This window comes from Melanotaenia boesemani, chromosome 7, assembly GCF_017639745.1.
Source record: "Melanotaenia boesemani isolate fMelBoe1 chromosome 7, fMelBoe1.pri, whole genome shotgun sequence".
NCBI classification, from domain to species: domain Eukaryota; kingdom Metazoa; phylum Chordata; class Actinopteri; order Atheriniformes; family Melanotaeniidae; genus Melanotaenia; species Melanotaenia boesemani.
The window spans coordinates 17,251,083-17,264,123 of record NC_055688.1 but is presented as its reverse complement, the minus strand read 5'-3'; the positions used below and the strand labels follow the sequence as shown (position 1 = coordinate 17,264,123).

Genomic DNA, 13,041 nt, shown 5'->3' with positions numbered 1-13,041 from the left:
TACAGGGTGACAAGCTTGATTTACAGACGCAAACTCTGAGATTATGTGCAAGCATTCATTTACAACTGCAAAATCTTTATGACTTAATATTGAGCCCATACTACTGACCGGGTGACTGGAGCTGGATTACTGGAATGAAGAAGATAGATATCTCTAGAAGATAAACAGGCATTAATATAATGTCCGGAGGATGACTGAGAGAGAGTCTCGGGAGTGGCCGACCAGGAAACCAAGCAGACGGAGACAAAACTTCTGGAAACACAGACTGGAGCTCTGGAAGACACACAAAGATTAATATGTCATCTGGAGGACACTTCAACAGGTACTGGGTCTCTGGTGGGTGACTGGGAGGCTGCTCAGACAGGAGCTGAGTCACAAAGGGTCTCTTTCACAGTCCCATCATGGCGAGCTTGGAAGTCAGAAGCTGAGAAGTGGTCACCCCCTTAAACACCACTGGCAGCGGTGGAGGATCGATCTCCTTGGTGGCACGGACCACAGGCAGTGGTGGAATGGAGTGGAGAGTGAACTCCTCGGCAGGGGGGACCACAGGCAACAGAAGAAGAGCGTCTCAACCAGAGACCCTGTCGGAGCCGGAAACCAGAAGCCGGTGAGGAGCATCTTGACCAGAGACCCCCTCGGAGCCGGAAACCGGTGAAGAGTGTCTCAACCAGAGACCCCCTCGGATACATGAACCAACAGACAGGAAGGGGCCAGAGGCTGAAGAGAAGCGTCTCGCTCAGAGAACCCCTCTAAAACAGGAACCACCAGAGGCTGCGTGGACCTGGGAGCTGGCAACGGACGTTGAAACACCTGGCAGGGCCGGAGTGCAGGTATGAAAGACTGCGAAGCCAGGCAAGACCGTGGTGCTGGCACCGGACGTTGAGGACCCAGGCAGGACCGGGGAGCAGGCGTGGGAGGCAGCAGAGCTAGAGCAGACCGTGGCATTCGCGTCGGACGCAGCAGAGTCGGAGCAGACCGGGGCGCTGGCGTCAGAGGCTGGAGCGCTGGAACAGACCTGGGAGCCGGCCTGGGGCGCTGAAGAACTGGAGCGGGTGGCGACACTGGAGCCATGAGAAATCACATGCTCACCCTCTGCTCACACCTCTTAGTCCAGTTTTTAGAAAAATTCTTGGATTAAAGAGTGGTTATTACTACACAATTTCCTTTTTTTTTTTTTTTTTTTTGGACCAATAAGTTTGGAAATATACTTGCTATAAATTAAAATGCTGCATAGGTTACATCCCACCAACCGCTACCTTCAAAGACTTAAATGTGATATTAGTATATACTGCATTTTCTGTCATGTCCAAAGAAAAGCACTAATTCACTGATTTCAGTATTGTCCATACAAAAAAAAAAAAAAGAAGAAGAAAAAAAAAAAATAATTCTGGAGTAAACTTTCACATTCTGTTACAGATCTCATCCACCCTAATTTCTCTTCATGTTGTAAAAATATTTTATTTAGTTATACAGCTTATGACAGTAAATTAAAATTTCACTTTTATATAATTTATATATATATTAATTATTATATATAAATAACCACTACTTATTTAGTCAAAATTTCATATTTGTCCAAGTATATTTTATTTACAGGCCAAACTTGGGGGATTAGAGAGAGAGAGAGAAAAAAACAACTGTTCCGGTCCTCTTTGTTTCTGTTCTGCGCAGTGTGACAGCTTCCCTTTGCTCCAGCCCCGCTCTAGTGAAAGTAGGTAACATTTATCAGTCTTGTGTCTATCAGACCCATGTCCCTAGCACATAAAGTTGAAGAATGAAACAAGTTAATTACAGCAACCATTTCAGTTAGATATTGTTATTTCATATAAGTTTTCAGTATTAGTGTGGTTTGCTACTGAAACAGCTGTAAAATCTACTAGTCATTAGACAGCCATGCACACATCTATGAAGATAGATCAGGTTCACATATGTAGTGAGGGTGAAACAGCAAAAGGAAGCAAGAGGACGTTTTCTCTAAATCTTTTGTGCTGTGCAGATGTTGGAGACACAGGGCTTATCATTTAGGGGACATGAAGGTGATGAGAGAAATTATGAACAGAATTATGAACAACTACAGTGCAGGGCCCTTCATTCAAATTATTCATACTTCTGGTATTCAGGGGCGGGCCTAGAAAGGTTTTGATGGGGGGCCAGGCAGGGGCGCTGACCATGAAAAGGGGGGCACAAATGAGATATATTTTTCAAGGTTTTGATTTTATGTAATATTGAACTGATGTATCACATATAAAAGTGGCCTGTGTCAGATTTTAAAAACTGCAATTGTGCTGTTCAGACTGTCAAAAGAAAACCAGATATGGGTCACATATGGGCAAAAAAAGTTGGATTTGCCTGCAGTGTGAATGTAGCCTTAATGTGTATAGGGCAGAGGCAAACGGTTTTCATGAGGTATGTAACTTTTTCAGACATCAAAGCATCAATTTAATTTTTTTTCTCAAATTGCTTTTAATGCTTAAATGCATTTGCAAGCTGGATTCTCAGTTCTTACAGCCAAAGTTTAGAAGTTCCGCCTGCTGAATGCAACAGTATTATAGATTGACATTTTTGATTATTTTAATTTCTCTTGGATGAACATGTTTACATAATAACTTTCTGTTACTTTTGGCAATTTTTTTCAACAAATCTTGTGAACTTAATTCTCAGTAATCTTGCAAACTCTCTTGCACATGCTTGTTTCCTGATTGTTGCCTCTTTGTGAAGTCTTTCTGCATGTCTGTGAAGAGAACGAGCAAAGCCACATTTCGCAGCAACACTGACAGACTAAAGCTGTGGTGGGCCTTTTTTTAACCTTTTGACCAACCTCTGAAAATGTTTACTCAGAACAGACCTGACTATGAGCCTATCAGAAAGGAAGAGGAAAAACAAAACAACCGCATTGAGAGGGTCTAGAAGATTCTTTTTGTGTGTGTGTGTGTGTGTGTGTGTGAAACTGTAAAGTCCATCTTTGTATGCTGTAATTTTTTATTTTTTTAAATGCAACTCATCAGCACAAAAATACATTCTTGAAAGACACAATCTTAGAAGTTCATGTTTAGTTGTCATCAAAATTTTGTTAATTCAGGACAAACAGGACAAATCCCAAATAACGCTCACTGGAATAGATCTTTATTTGGAAAAATATTTAAAGTCAGCGTTCAGAATCTCTTCCTGAAATGAAAGTAGGCGGTTAGACAGGAAAAGAAGCCACTTGTTTCACACCTGAGTGTAAAAGGCAAACTGCAGCAATACAAAAGCTTCCATGAATCTGTTTTATTTTTATTTCTTTTTTCTGTTTTAGGTACAATCAGTTCTGTACCTGACAAAACAGGCCATTTATATGGAGAAAGAGAGAGAGAGCGAGAGAGAGAGAGTGTGTGTGTGTGAGAGAGAGAGAGAGAGAGTATGGATGAATGCTGATTGTCGATTCATGTGTCTGTTGTGATCTGGTGGTGTAAAATGTTAGCAGGTTGAAGCTGTCTGGCCTGGTGTCTTTGGTCCTTACATGGTTAAATACAGTGTAAACTTCCTGTCGTGAACTTTAAGCACATGAAAAAATAAACTAACTTTTACTTTAGTGTGTGGCCTGAATGCTGGGATACTCACAATTTCACAGTATTCAGTGTAGGAAGCCATCTTACCTCTGAGTCAAATGGAAACACACAGAAAAACAAACATATATATATATGTGTGTGTGTGTGTGAGAGTTTGTGTATATAACATGCTAGAAACATCAGAAAGAAAGAATCATAGAAGGAAAAGCTTAAAGAATACACATGTATTAACATTCTGGAAGTTTCTACAGTTGGTATGAACTGGTAGCAGGTGAGAGTGTTTAGGGTTGCCTGCAAAAGGAGTATTCACAAAAGACCTAAGCTTTCCAAGCAAAAAGTAGAGCCACAGAAATCAACGACATTAAAGAATTATTTTCTTATTGTTGATTTGTTAACATGATTCAAATAATTATTTACTGTTTAACATACCCAACTTTTCAAACAAATCTTACTAACTTAAGTCTTCATAGTCTTGTGAACATTCTTGAACACACCTATTTCCTTGTTGCCCCTTTGAGGCTCTCTGCATGAAGAAAACTAGAAGCAAAGCCAAAGTCAGCAGCAACCCTGCCACACAAAGGCTGTGGTGGGCTTTTTTCCCGCCCTTTCACTAACCACTGAAAATGTTCAGTCAGAATGGAACTGACTATGAGTTTCAATCAGATACGAGAGAGAACAAAAAAAGAACTGCAACAGGTTAAGTTCACTTTATTTAAATGCATGGATTGGTTTTAGAATACTTACATTTAACTAAAAATAAGTCCACTTTTGTATGTACTTTTTAACTTCCAACTCATTAATAAACTACAAAAATTGTAATCTAGAAACATTTCATCTGCATGTTTGTTCATATTTAGTTTTAAAGCTATTTTGTTTTTTAAAGCAATGATCCGACCCAGTGATCAGTTTGCACTGATCACTGGGTCGGATTGTGCTAACTAGAACAGAAATTTTAAAAAACTGTTACACCTAAAGGCCATAATTTGGAAAACATCGAAGAGCAGACCAGAAAAGTGAATGATTAGCAGTTTTCACAATTTATAAGCAACTATATGTGGAAAAACACCAAACTACAGAAAAGCAAACAGTAGGTGTGCACATCAATCCTTCCTGTTCTCCTTAACAGCAGCTGTAAACTGTTCTGATATTCATAGTAGCCATAGACAATAAGGTGGTGTTATGCTTGCATGTATAAAAAGCATTGAGCAGCAGTCAAACACAATTTCTTGAGATTGAACACCAGTGTGAACAAATCATTCATGTGTACTTATTAAAACTGCAGCACCAACTGTGTTACAAAGAACAGCTTTTTGTCATTTTTACCTATTTCAGACAGCGAGCAATGAAAGCACAACATGAACAATGAAATGAGACAATGCAGTATGACAGTAACACACATTAGCAACTCCAATCAAATCAGGCCAAATATATGTTTTGTCTTAAAGTTATCAGTATGTTAATTTGAACCAGAACATTGTGCCCTGATAAATACTGCTACAGTCTTAACCTCCTACATTTTGCAATCAGATAAAGTAATTCCAGAAAAACACACTTTAGTAACTTTTTAAATAAAAATGTATTTAATGTTAGTATAATCCACATTTTATTTCTATAATTTCATGGCAACCTAGAGCAAAATCTTTCATTTTATTTGACGTCATCTCCTTCTGGTGTCACATGAGTTTACCCTCCCACATTTACCACATTTGCACCAGTTGGGTTTGAAACTTTTATCACCTTAGTGTGAATGTCCCTCATTGAAGGTGTTAGAGCAGTGCACTGCCTCTGCTTCTCAGTTGTTTACAGAGACAAAGGAAGTATACAAGATGTAGGGTGACCACATCCACCTCCCCAACTCTGTGTCTTCTTCCTGATAAAAGTTTCTCACAGTCAGGGAGGCTGGGTCATCATTTGTGACATGGTGCTTTTGAATTGGCTGGACTATATTCAATATTGTATTGACAGCCCTATCAGTGTGTTACATTGCAATAAAAGTTTATTCTTTGTTTTTTAGTTATTATTAAAAGTAAATAAATCAAACACACTGATTAAAGATGAGAGAATGGTTCCTTTTTGGAACCTTCTTGCAGACACTAATGTAGCATAATGCCTTCAGCTTCCAAAATATCTCTCTTAAGGACAGTTTAGGCTCTTTGTTTTCTTTTTTAATGCACTTGTATTGCTTTCTACACCCTGATGTAATGTTTTATGTAAAGCACTTTGAATTGTCTTGTACATGAAATGTGCTAAAAAAATAAATTTGCCTTGCCTTAACAATCTGACCTCTTTTGTGACCTCCACTCTCTCTATAATGACAGTAAATTAGTTCTTAGCTGTTCTCTGATTCACCTGGGTCGTCCCCCACGGCGCATGGTGATAGAGTTATGTGTGATGTGAGTGTGTAAAAGTGAGTGCTTATGGGTATGGCGCAGGGGAGGTTGTGAGTGAGGGGTTATATCGGGTGGAGGTCGGAGTAGGCAGAGGGTGGGGGAGGGTGGTCGATGGTGCCTTGGTTCTTGGGTATACGGCTGGAACATTGAGTTGTGTGTTGGCCCACGCTAGGTGGTTGTCTTGGGGTCCTGGTTCTCCTGGGCATTGTGTGGACCCTCTGCCTAATCTGTGTGTGTGTGTGTGTATGTGTGTGTTTGTGTTTAGTTGTGGTTCTGGGCTCTTGGGGCCATGGACCCTTCGCTCAGGACGGTTCCGAGTGGGGCCGACAGCTGCCAATCTTGGCCCACTGGGGCCTGTGCCCCAAGACCGCGGGGGGGCTCTGGCTGGTGCTCTCCTCTGCCATCCTCCAGGTGGGACTGGGGTCGTCTTCAGTGTGGTGTTGGTTGGGTTTGTTTGCCAGGGTTGCTGCTGATAGCTCAGGTCTCTGAGCTGCTGTGGTCTGCCTCTAGCCTCCATAGAGGCGTGGTCACATTTGAGCTCACTCACTCACCACTCCTCACCACTGATCACTCCTTATTCCTCATAGTATGCATGCTGACACAGTCACTGAGCTGTCCTGTGGGTTTATACAATACAATATATATATGTTTTTAGTTTGTATCTGGTACTTTGGTTGTTGTTGTGATATGTTTGTGATATGTCTTTTTGATTTGGTTATTACTTAAGAACTCTCAATCACTGGCAGCTCTGTTTTTCTGTAAAAGCAGTAGGAAATTTTCTGGTGTATTTATGTACAAGTAGTAGTTTGTTGTCTGTTGATAATTTGGACTGAAGGGTGGGTGCCTTCTGTCTGTGGTGTTTTTGTCTTCTCTTTCTTCTTTTTGCTTTCCCTTTCCCTTTTGCTTCTGTTTCTTGTCTTTCTTCTTTTTCTGTCCCCTCCAGCCAGGTCCAGCAAGATTACTGTTAAGATGGACCTCGAACAGGCAGTTCAGGAAATAATAAGGTTTATTGCAGGAAGGGGAATGACTATGGAGCTGGGATATATATAGTCCAAAGAGCTGATTGACTACAGGTGTAGGTGATTAGAATTCTGGGGATTGACTGCAGTGATGTGCGTCAGGTGTGTCCGTGGCAGGTCCTGGTGCAACAATTACATAGATTCCGTAATTCAATTCAACAGTAAAAAAAATAAAAAAATTAATCAGATTATTAATCTGATTGTTCAGCACAACACAGCAACCAGATTATCATTCTGCTTGCTATGATGCTGGGCAGGACAGGTTAAAAAAAAAAAAAAAAAAAGTCGCCTAGAAACATAGAGTTACTCACAAGCAAACAGAAGCAAGCATTTACCAACTCCCAAGACACTGCACACATTATGTACAAACAAAATCCATTAGCAACTTAACCTAGGAGGAATTTCAATTCAACTTTATTTGTATATAACCAATTCACAAGGCACTTTACAGACACAATCAATTCAAGCCAATTCAGTGTGATCTAATTTAAACATATACAAATTTGTCCTTACATGCTAGTTAATAAAAATAATGTGAGGATAATAATATTAGAGGAATGTGTAAAAATTACCTTTATATATTGGGAAAGCAGTTGTTTTCTGCCTCAACTGGCATACAATTCCCACATGTGCGCCTATTACCACGGGAGTATACAGAAACTAGAAACACCTAGAGTGCAGACCTCCACCAAGCCATAGGGTCACTTCCCTTAGATAAACCCCAACAGCCCACCCAATACCCCATATGTTTTTAACCTTTGGGATCACCAGATCCAGAATATCAACATGATCAGGGTCAAACAGTGTTGGCTTACAATAACTAGCATGATAACAACTTGTAATGTTTTTGTCAATGATTCTGGACCTTATCTGATAAGTTAGAAGCTGTAATGGCAAAATAATTCCTATCTCCCAACAGTAAAGACTTCTTTAAAAAAAATAGCTGGATCCAGACAGTCATCCGTATCATGCCAAAATCTAACTAGAAGATGGCTTCTTGTGGTATTTTATAACTTTTCGGACATGGGTGCACTGAATGCATGGATCCTCTACCAGAGCTGCATCATTGCCAGAATGACCTGACGTGCGTTCATTATTGAGCAGTTGATGTGCGATACAATAAATCAATATCAGCTGACATCCAGTGCTCTGTTTTGTTACTTTAGCATTATATGATGTTTTTTTCTGTAATTTCTCCCCCTCAAATAATTGCCAAAAAATATAAATTGTTACGGCCCCTGATCATTGCTGTCACCTGAGGCTCATCTGGTGCAACAACCCCTGCTGCGGATCTGGGCTTCTGAGTGGCTGCGTCTGGCACACCTTCGTCTCCTCCCCTGAGATTGGATAAGCCCTGACCAATCATGCTGCACCCTGCTTGCCGCCCGGAAATAAAGGCCTGCAACATTCTCCCGTTGGGAGGGTAGCGCAGGTGTAGGAAGGAAGAGAAGAAGCGGTTGAGCGTGAACTGTCTTCTGTTTCCTTTGGTTGTATGATATAGAGGCGATTTCGTTTGTAGAGAGTAGAATAGTGTTGGTTGCTGGTGGTGTAGCCTCTCGTGTGTTTTGTTTTATACATTCATCTTTAGAAGCTGCTTCTTTAGTTTTGGTATTGTTACCGGAGTGGGACAGATTTTGGGTTAGCGACTGTTAAGTGTTGGGCTAGAGTAGTTGGTGTTGCTGGGGTTTAGAAGACCCCTTATTAGTTTATTGGAACTGCTGCGTTTTGTTTTGTTTGACTTGCGTAAAGCAACTGAGACTGAGTTAATCCCCCTTTTGGTTGTTGTGGGGGAGGCCTCCTTTTGTTTGTGTTATGTTTGTTGTTTTCAGCAGTTCTGCTACTCCCAACACCCGTGTCGCTGAGTATGAGATATTTGATATCCAAGGCAATAAATGGTTAAACGTCCACTCATGTGTTGCGTCTCTTCTTCCCTAGACTGGGGACATAACAAAATACTAAAAAAAATTGTTTCATTTTGTTACATGCTAGCTGATAAGAGAACAGTGTAAGCTAGTATATGACATTGTGTATTTAATTAACAGCACATGCCCAAAGTAATTTCACATGCTAATAAGTTAATTATTTATTTATTGAAGATCCCAAATGAAAAAAAAAGTTAAAAAGAAGAAAATGTTATGCTGGTTCAAGGGTGTCAAAATGACCCCCACTAGTGGTTCTAGGAGGTATTGGAATGTTGTTGATTATAATGTTAAAAAAATATAACTTTAGACATATGTTGCTAACAGACGGACGGACTGATGGATGGACAGACAGATAGAGGTATGCTGCCCAAAACATAAGCCCAAACTACTGTGAGGTAAATATATAGTCAAGGAGGACCTGAAAAATAACATAATCTGGAAAGTGGCACAACGTCAGTTAATGACCATAATTACAACAAACTTTTGGCTGTAATGTGTGGCGGTTCGTCATACTGTGCACCTCCCTATTCTGGATCTAATTCTGGCTCAAACATGTACAAATGGATTTCAAGTAATGTGTTGCTTTGAAAATAGCATATTTAATCATCCATTTTTCTTCGCTTATCCACGATCAGGTCGCATGGGCAACTGCCTAAGCCCCATACCTCTCCTGAGCAACGTCTTCCAGCTCATTCAGCGGGATCCCGATAAATTCCCAGGCTAGTTGAAAGATGTTTTCCCTCCAGTGTGTCCTGGTTCTTCACTCAGGGTCTCCTTCCAATGGGACGTGCCTGGAACATCTCACCAGGGAGGCATCCAGGAGGCATCCTAACTAGATGCCTGAACTACCTCATCTGGCTCCTCTTGATGTGGAGAACCAGCGACCCTTGTCTGTTCTGGATGACTAAGCTTCTCTTCCTATCTCTACAGTCTCTAGGGAGAGCCTGGCCACCCTGCGGTGGAAACTCATTTCGGTGGCTTGTATTCGCAATCTCATTCTTTTGTTCAATACCTACAGCTCGTGACCATAGGTGATATTATGAATGTAGGCCAACTTATAAATTGGGAGCTTCACCTTTCAGCTTCTTCTTTACCACAGCAGACTGCAGCAGTGTCTGCATCACTGCAGAAGCCACCAATTCACCTGTCAATCTCCCTCTCTATCCTTTCCTCACTTGTGAACAAGACCCCAGATAAGACACTATGCCCTTTTCGGGCTTAGGACCATGGTCTCAGATTTGGAGGTGCTGATTATCATCCCAGCTGCTTCCCACTCAGCTGCAAATTGCTCCAGTGACTGTTGGCAATCACTGCCTGATGAAGCCAATAGAACCACATCATCTGAGACCCAATCCTGAGGCCACGAAACTGGATCCCCTCAACAGCTCAGGTGTGTCTAGAAATCCTTTCCATAAAAGTTATGAACAGCCTATCTCCATGTCCCTAGACTGCTTCCTCATTTAAGAATGTCGGTGGGATTTAGGAGGTCACTGAAGTATTATATCAATCGACCAACAATGTCATTAGTTTATGGCCCCCTAGTAGGCCCCCATCCCCACCATACAGTGTTGATGATGCACTGTTTCCTCCTCCTGAGCCACCAGATGCTGCACCAGAATCTTCTCGAAGCAGTCTGTAAATCGTTCTCCATGACCCCACCAAACTCCTCTGATTCCAGAGTTTTTGCCTCAGCAACTACTGAGGCGTCATTCTGCTTACCCCGACGATACCTGTCAGTTACCTCAGGACTTTGACAAGCCAAAAAGGTTGGAAAATGACAAATGCATTTTCTTTTCTATGTATTCTGAAGAGTGTTTTCTCATTTCTGTCCACAGTGTAATAATATTTATTACTTGCCTCGCACTCTGAGAGATATCCTAATCTTCCATTGAATGAAATGCTTTCTTCAAATTTTAACTTTCATTTAAAGTGATGCTGAATGGTGGCTGGAGCCTGTTCAGGGTGCTGGAGCTGGCCAAGCAGAACACACTGGACTTTTTGGGAGTGGGCCTTTTCACTCCACAAGTGATCACAGCACTGTTAAAAAAAAAACATAGATTCCTTGTCCTCCCCTGCTTTGAGTGGATTTTGATATTTTGAAAAACATCTTTTTTATCCTCAACTATTGAATCTCTAGACCTATAGACCTACCTCATTGATAGAATGCCCTTTTAAACCATCATAATTTTAGTCACAATGAAGTGATTTTCACAATAAATAAGGATTGTTTCATTAGCTAGTATCAGCTGAGAAGTCCTACTACTAAAAATGTAAGGAAATGTTGTAAACAAGAGTGTCTGGTTTTACTATTGCTCAAAGACATCACATAATACTCTGTAACAATAGGAAATCACAAGCCTTAAAGAAAAGTGTTGTCTGTGTTTTATGTGTTCAGGTTGGAAAAATGGTTGACTTTATTTCCATTGTGGTGATACAATGGAACATCAAGACCAATCAGATTGTTGAAAAAAATGTTCACACCCACTTTGCATAATTATATCAAAGTGACCCACCCTATGATGTGCTGTTATTTGAATGAAGCCACTCAAGAATTAAATCCGAAAATGTTGGTCATATTCTATGCACTGCTAATGCTTGAAGGGGGACGTAAGTACCTATGAACATCTGTAAATATATGAAATGCATCAATTTATACCTCTTGTTTATTGTGAATTTACCATTATTATTGATTTTTTTTTTTTTTTTTGTGATTTTTGTTCCAGGTAGCACAAATGATTTTGAGTTTTTAACAAAGACGGTTATTGTTGGACAAAACGGAACCCTGACGTGTCCTCTTCAGAAATCTCTTCTGTACCAAGAAACCCTCTACTGGATCAGACTTGTTTCTGGGAACTGGCCCGAATTTCTAGGAGGAACATTTAACTTTGATTTTGAAGATGTTATAAAGATACCTCACATTACAGCAAAACAAGAGAATGAAGCATTTGTTCTACATGTAACTGGAGCTAAGATCAATGATACTGGTCTTTACTACTGTATTAAAGTCAAACAACTTGACATGATGTTTATTAAAGGAACATTTCTAAAAGTTGAAGGTAAAAAAAAGTGCATTTATTATTGTTAGTTATTGTGATTAATCATATTAGCCTTGATGCGTTTTATTTTATTTTTTTATTATTCATTGTTTTTATCTCCCAGGACCAGAACCAGATGTCACTGCTGTCACTCAGGAGCCCCTATATGATCAGGTCTATCCAGGAGACCCGGTCAGTCTGCAGTGTTCATTCTTCTTTAACCCTGAGAAGAAAACCTGTGCAGCCGATCACAGTGTGTTCTGGTTCAGAACCAGATCAGATGAGTCTCATCCCAGTTTGATTTATCTCCATGGAAACAACACTGATAAATGTGACAGGACGCCAGCGACTAACACCACACAGAAATGCAGCTTCACCAGAAACATCGCCTCCTCTGATAGTGAGACTTATTACTGTGCTGTAGCCTCATGTGGAGAGATTTTATTTGGCAGTGGAACCAAACTCCAAGGTAATTACACAATTTTCTATTTAACGATTTTCATGATATAGAAACTGGACGAATCCCTTATAATCATCCCAAACATCATGTTTTCTAATGTTATTAAAAAAATTAACTATGATTTATGGGTATTTTTTTCTTTACTTTTAAAGCACCCAGTCTGTGGGATTTGAAGGCGGCCAATATAGTTCTGTTATCGTCAGGTGCTGCTTTGACTGTGAGCCTCATTGTGATCGCTGTCTTAGTTCATAGAATCAGGAGGAAAACTTGTGGCTGTTGCAACGGTACAACAAGTTTCACACTTCAGTTTATCAAATACTTAGTAAAGAAGCAGAATATGGACTTAATAATGTTACATTCCTTGTTGCACTGCAGATGCTGTAACGACCGGTGGTGATCAGCAAATTCAACAGGTAAAGTGGAAAACATAAATATCTATTGTTTTCGGTGTGATGCCTGTCCTCTAATGAAATGCTAAGATGAATTTTATATTTTTTCTCAGAAGAATGAGGTCTCATTGATTTATTCTACAGCAACATTCACCAAGAGACAAAATGTCAGAGCTGAGAGAAGAAATAAAAAAACATCACCGAAGGAGACAGTGTACTCTGATGTCAGAGTCTTTTAATGAATTAACAATGTTTTGAATCTGCTTATTAATTGCAGT

At 40.2% G+C, this 13,041-nt stretch overlaps 1 protein-coding gene across 1 annotated transcript; it reads left to right on the top strand.

Moving 5' to 3' along the window:
• Nucleotides 1-11,431: 11,431 nt before the first annotated feature.
• On the top strand, nt 11,432-13,041 carry LOC121643061. Its single transcript, XM_041990262.1, has 6 exons — nt 11,432-11,486; nt 11,603-11,935; nt 12,039-12,383; nt 12,527-12,658; nt 12,750-12,787; nt 12,877-13,041. The coding sequence occupies exons 1-6, from the start codon at nt 11,444-11,446 to the stop codon at nt 13,000-13,002; spliced, it is 1,017 nt and encodes a 338-aa protein (XP_041846196.1). The 5' UTR covers nt 11,432-11,443; the 3' UTR covers nt 13,003-13,041.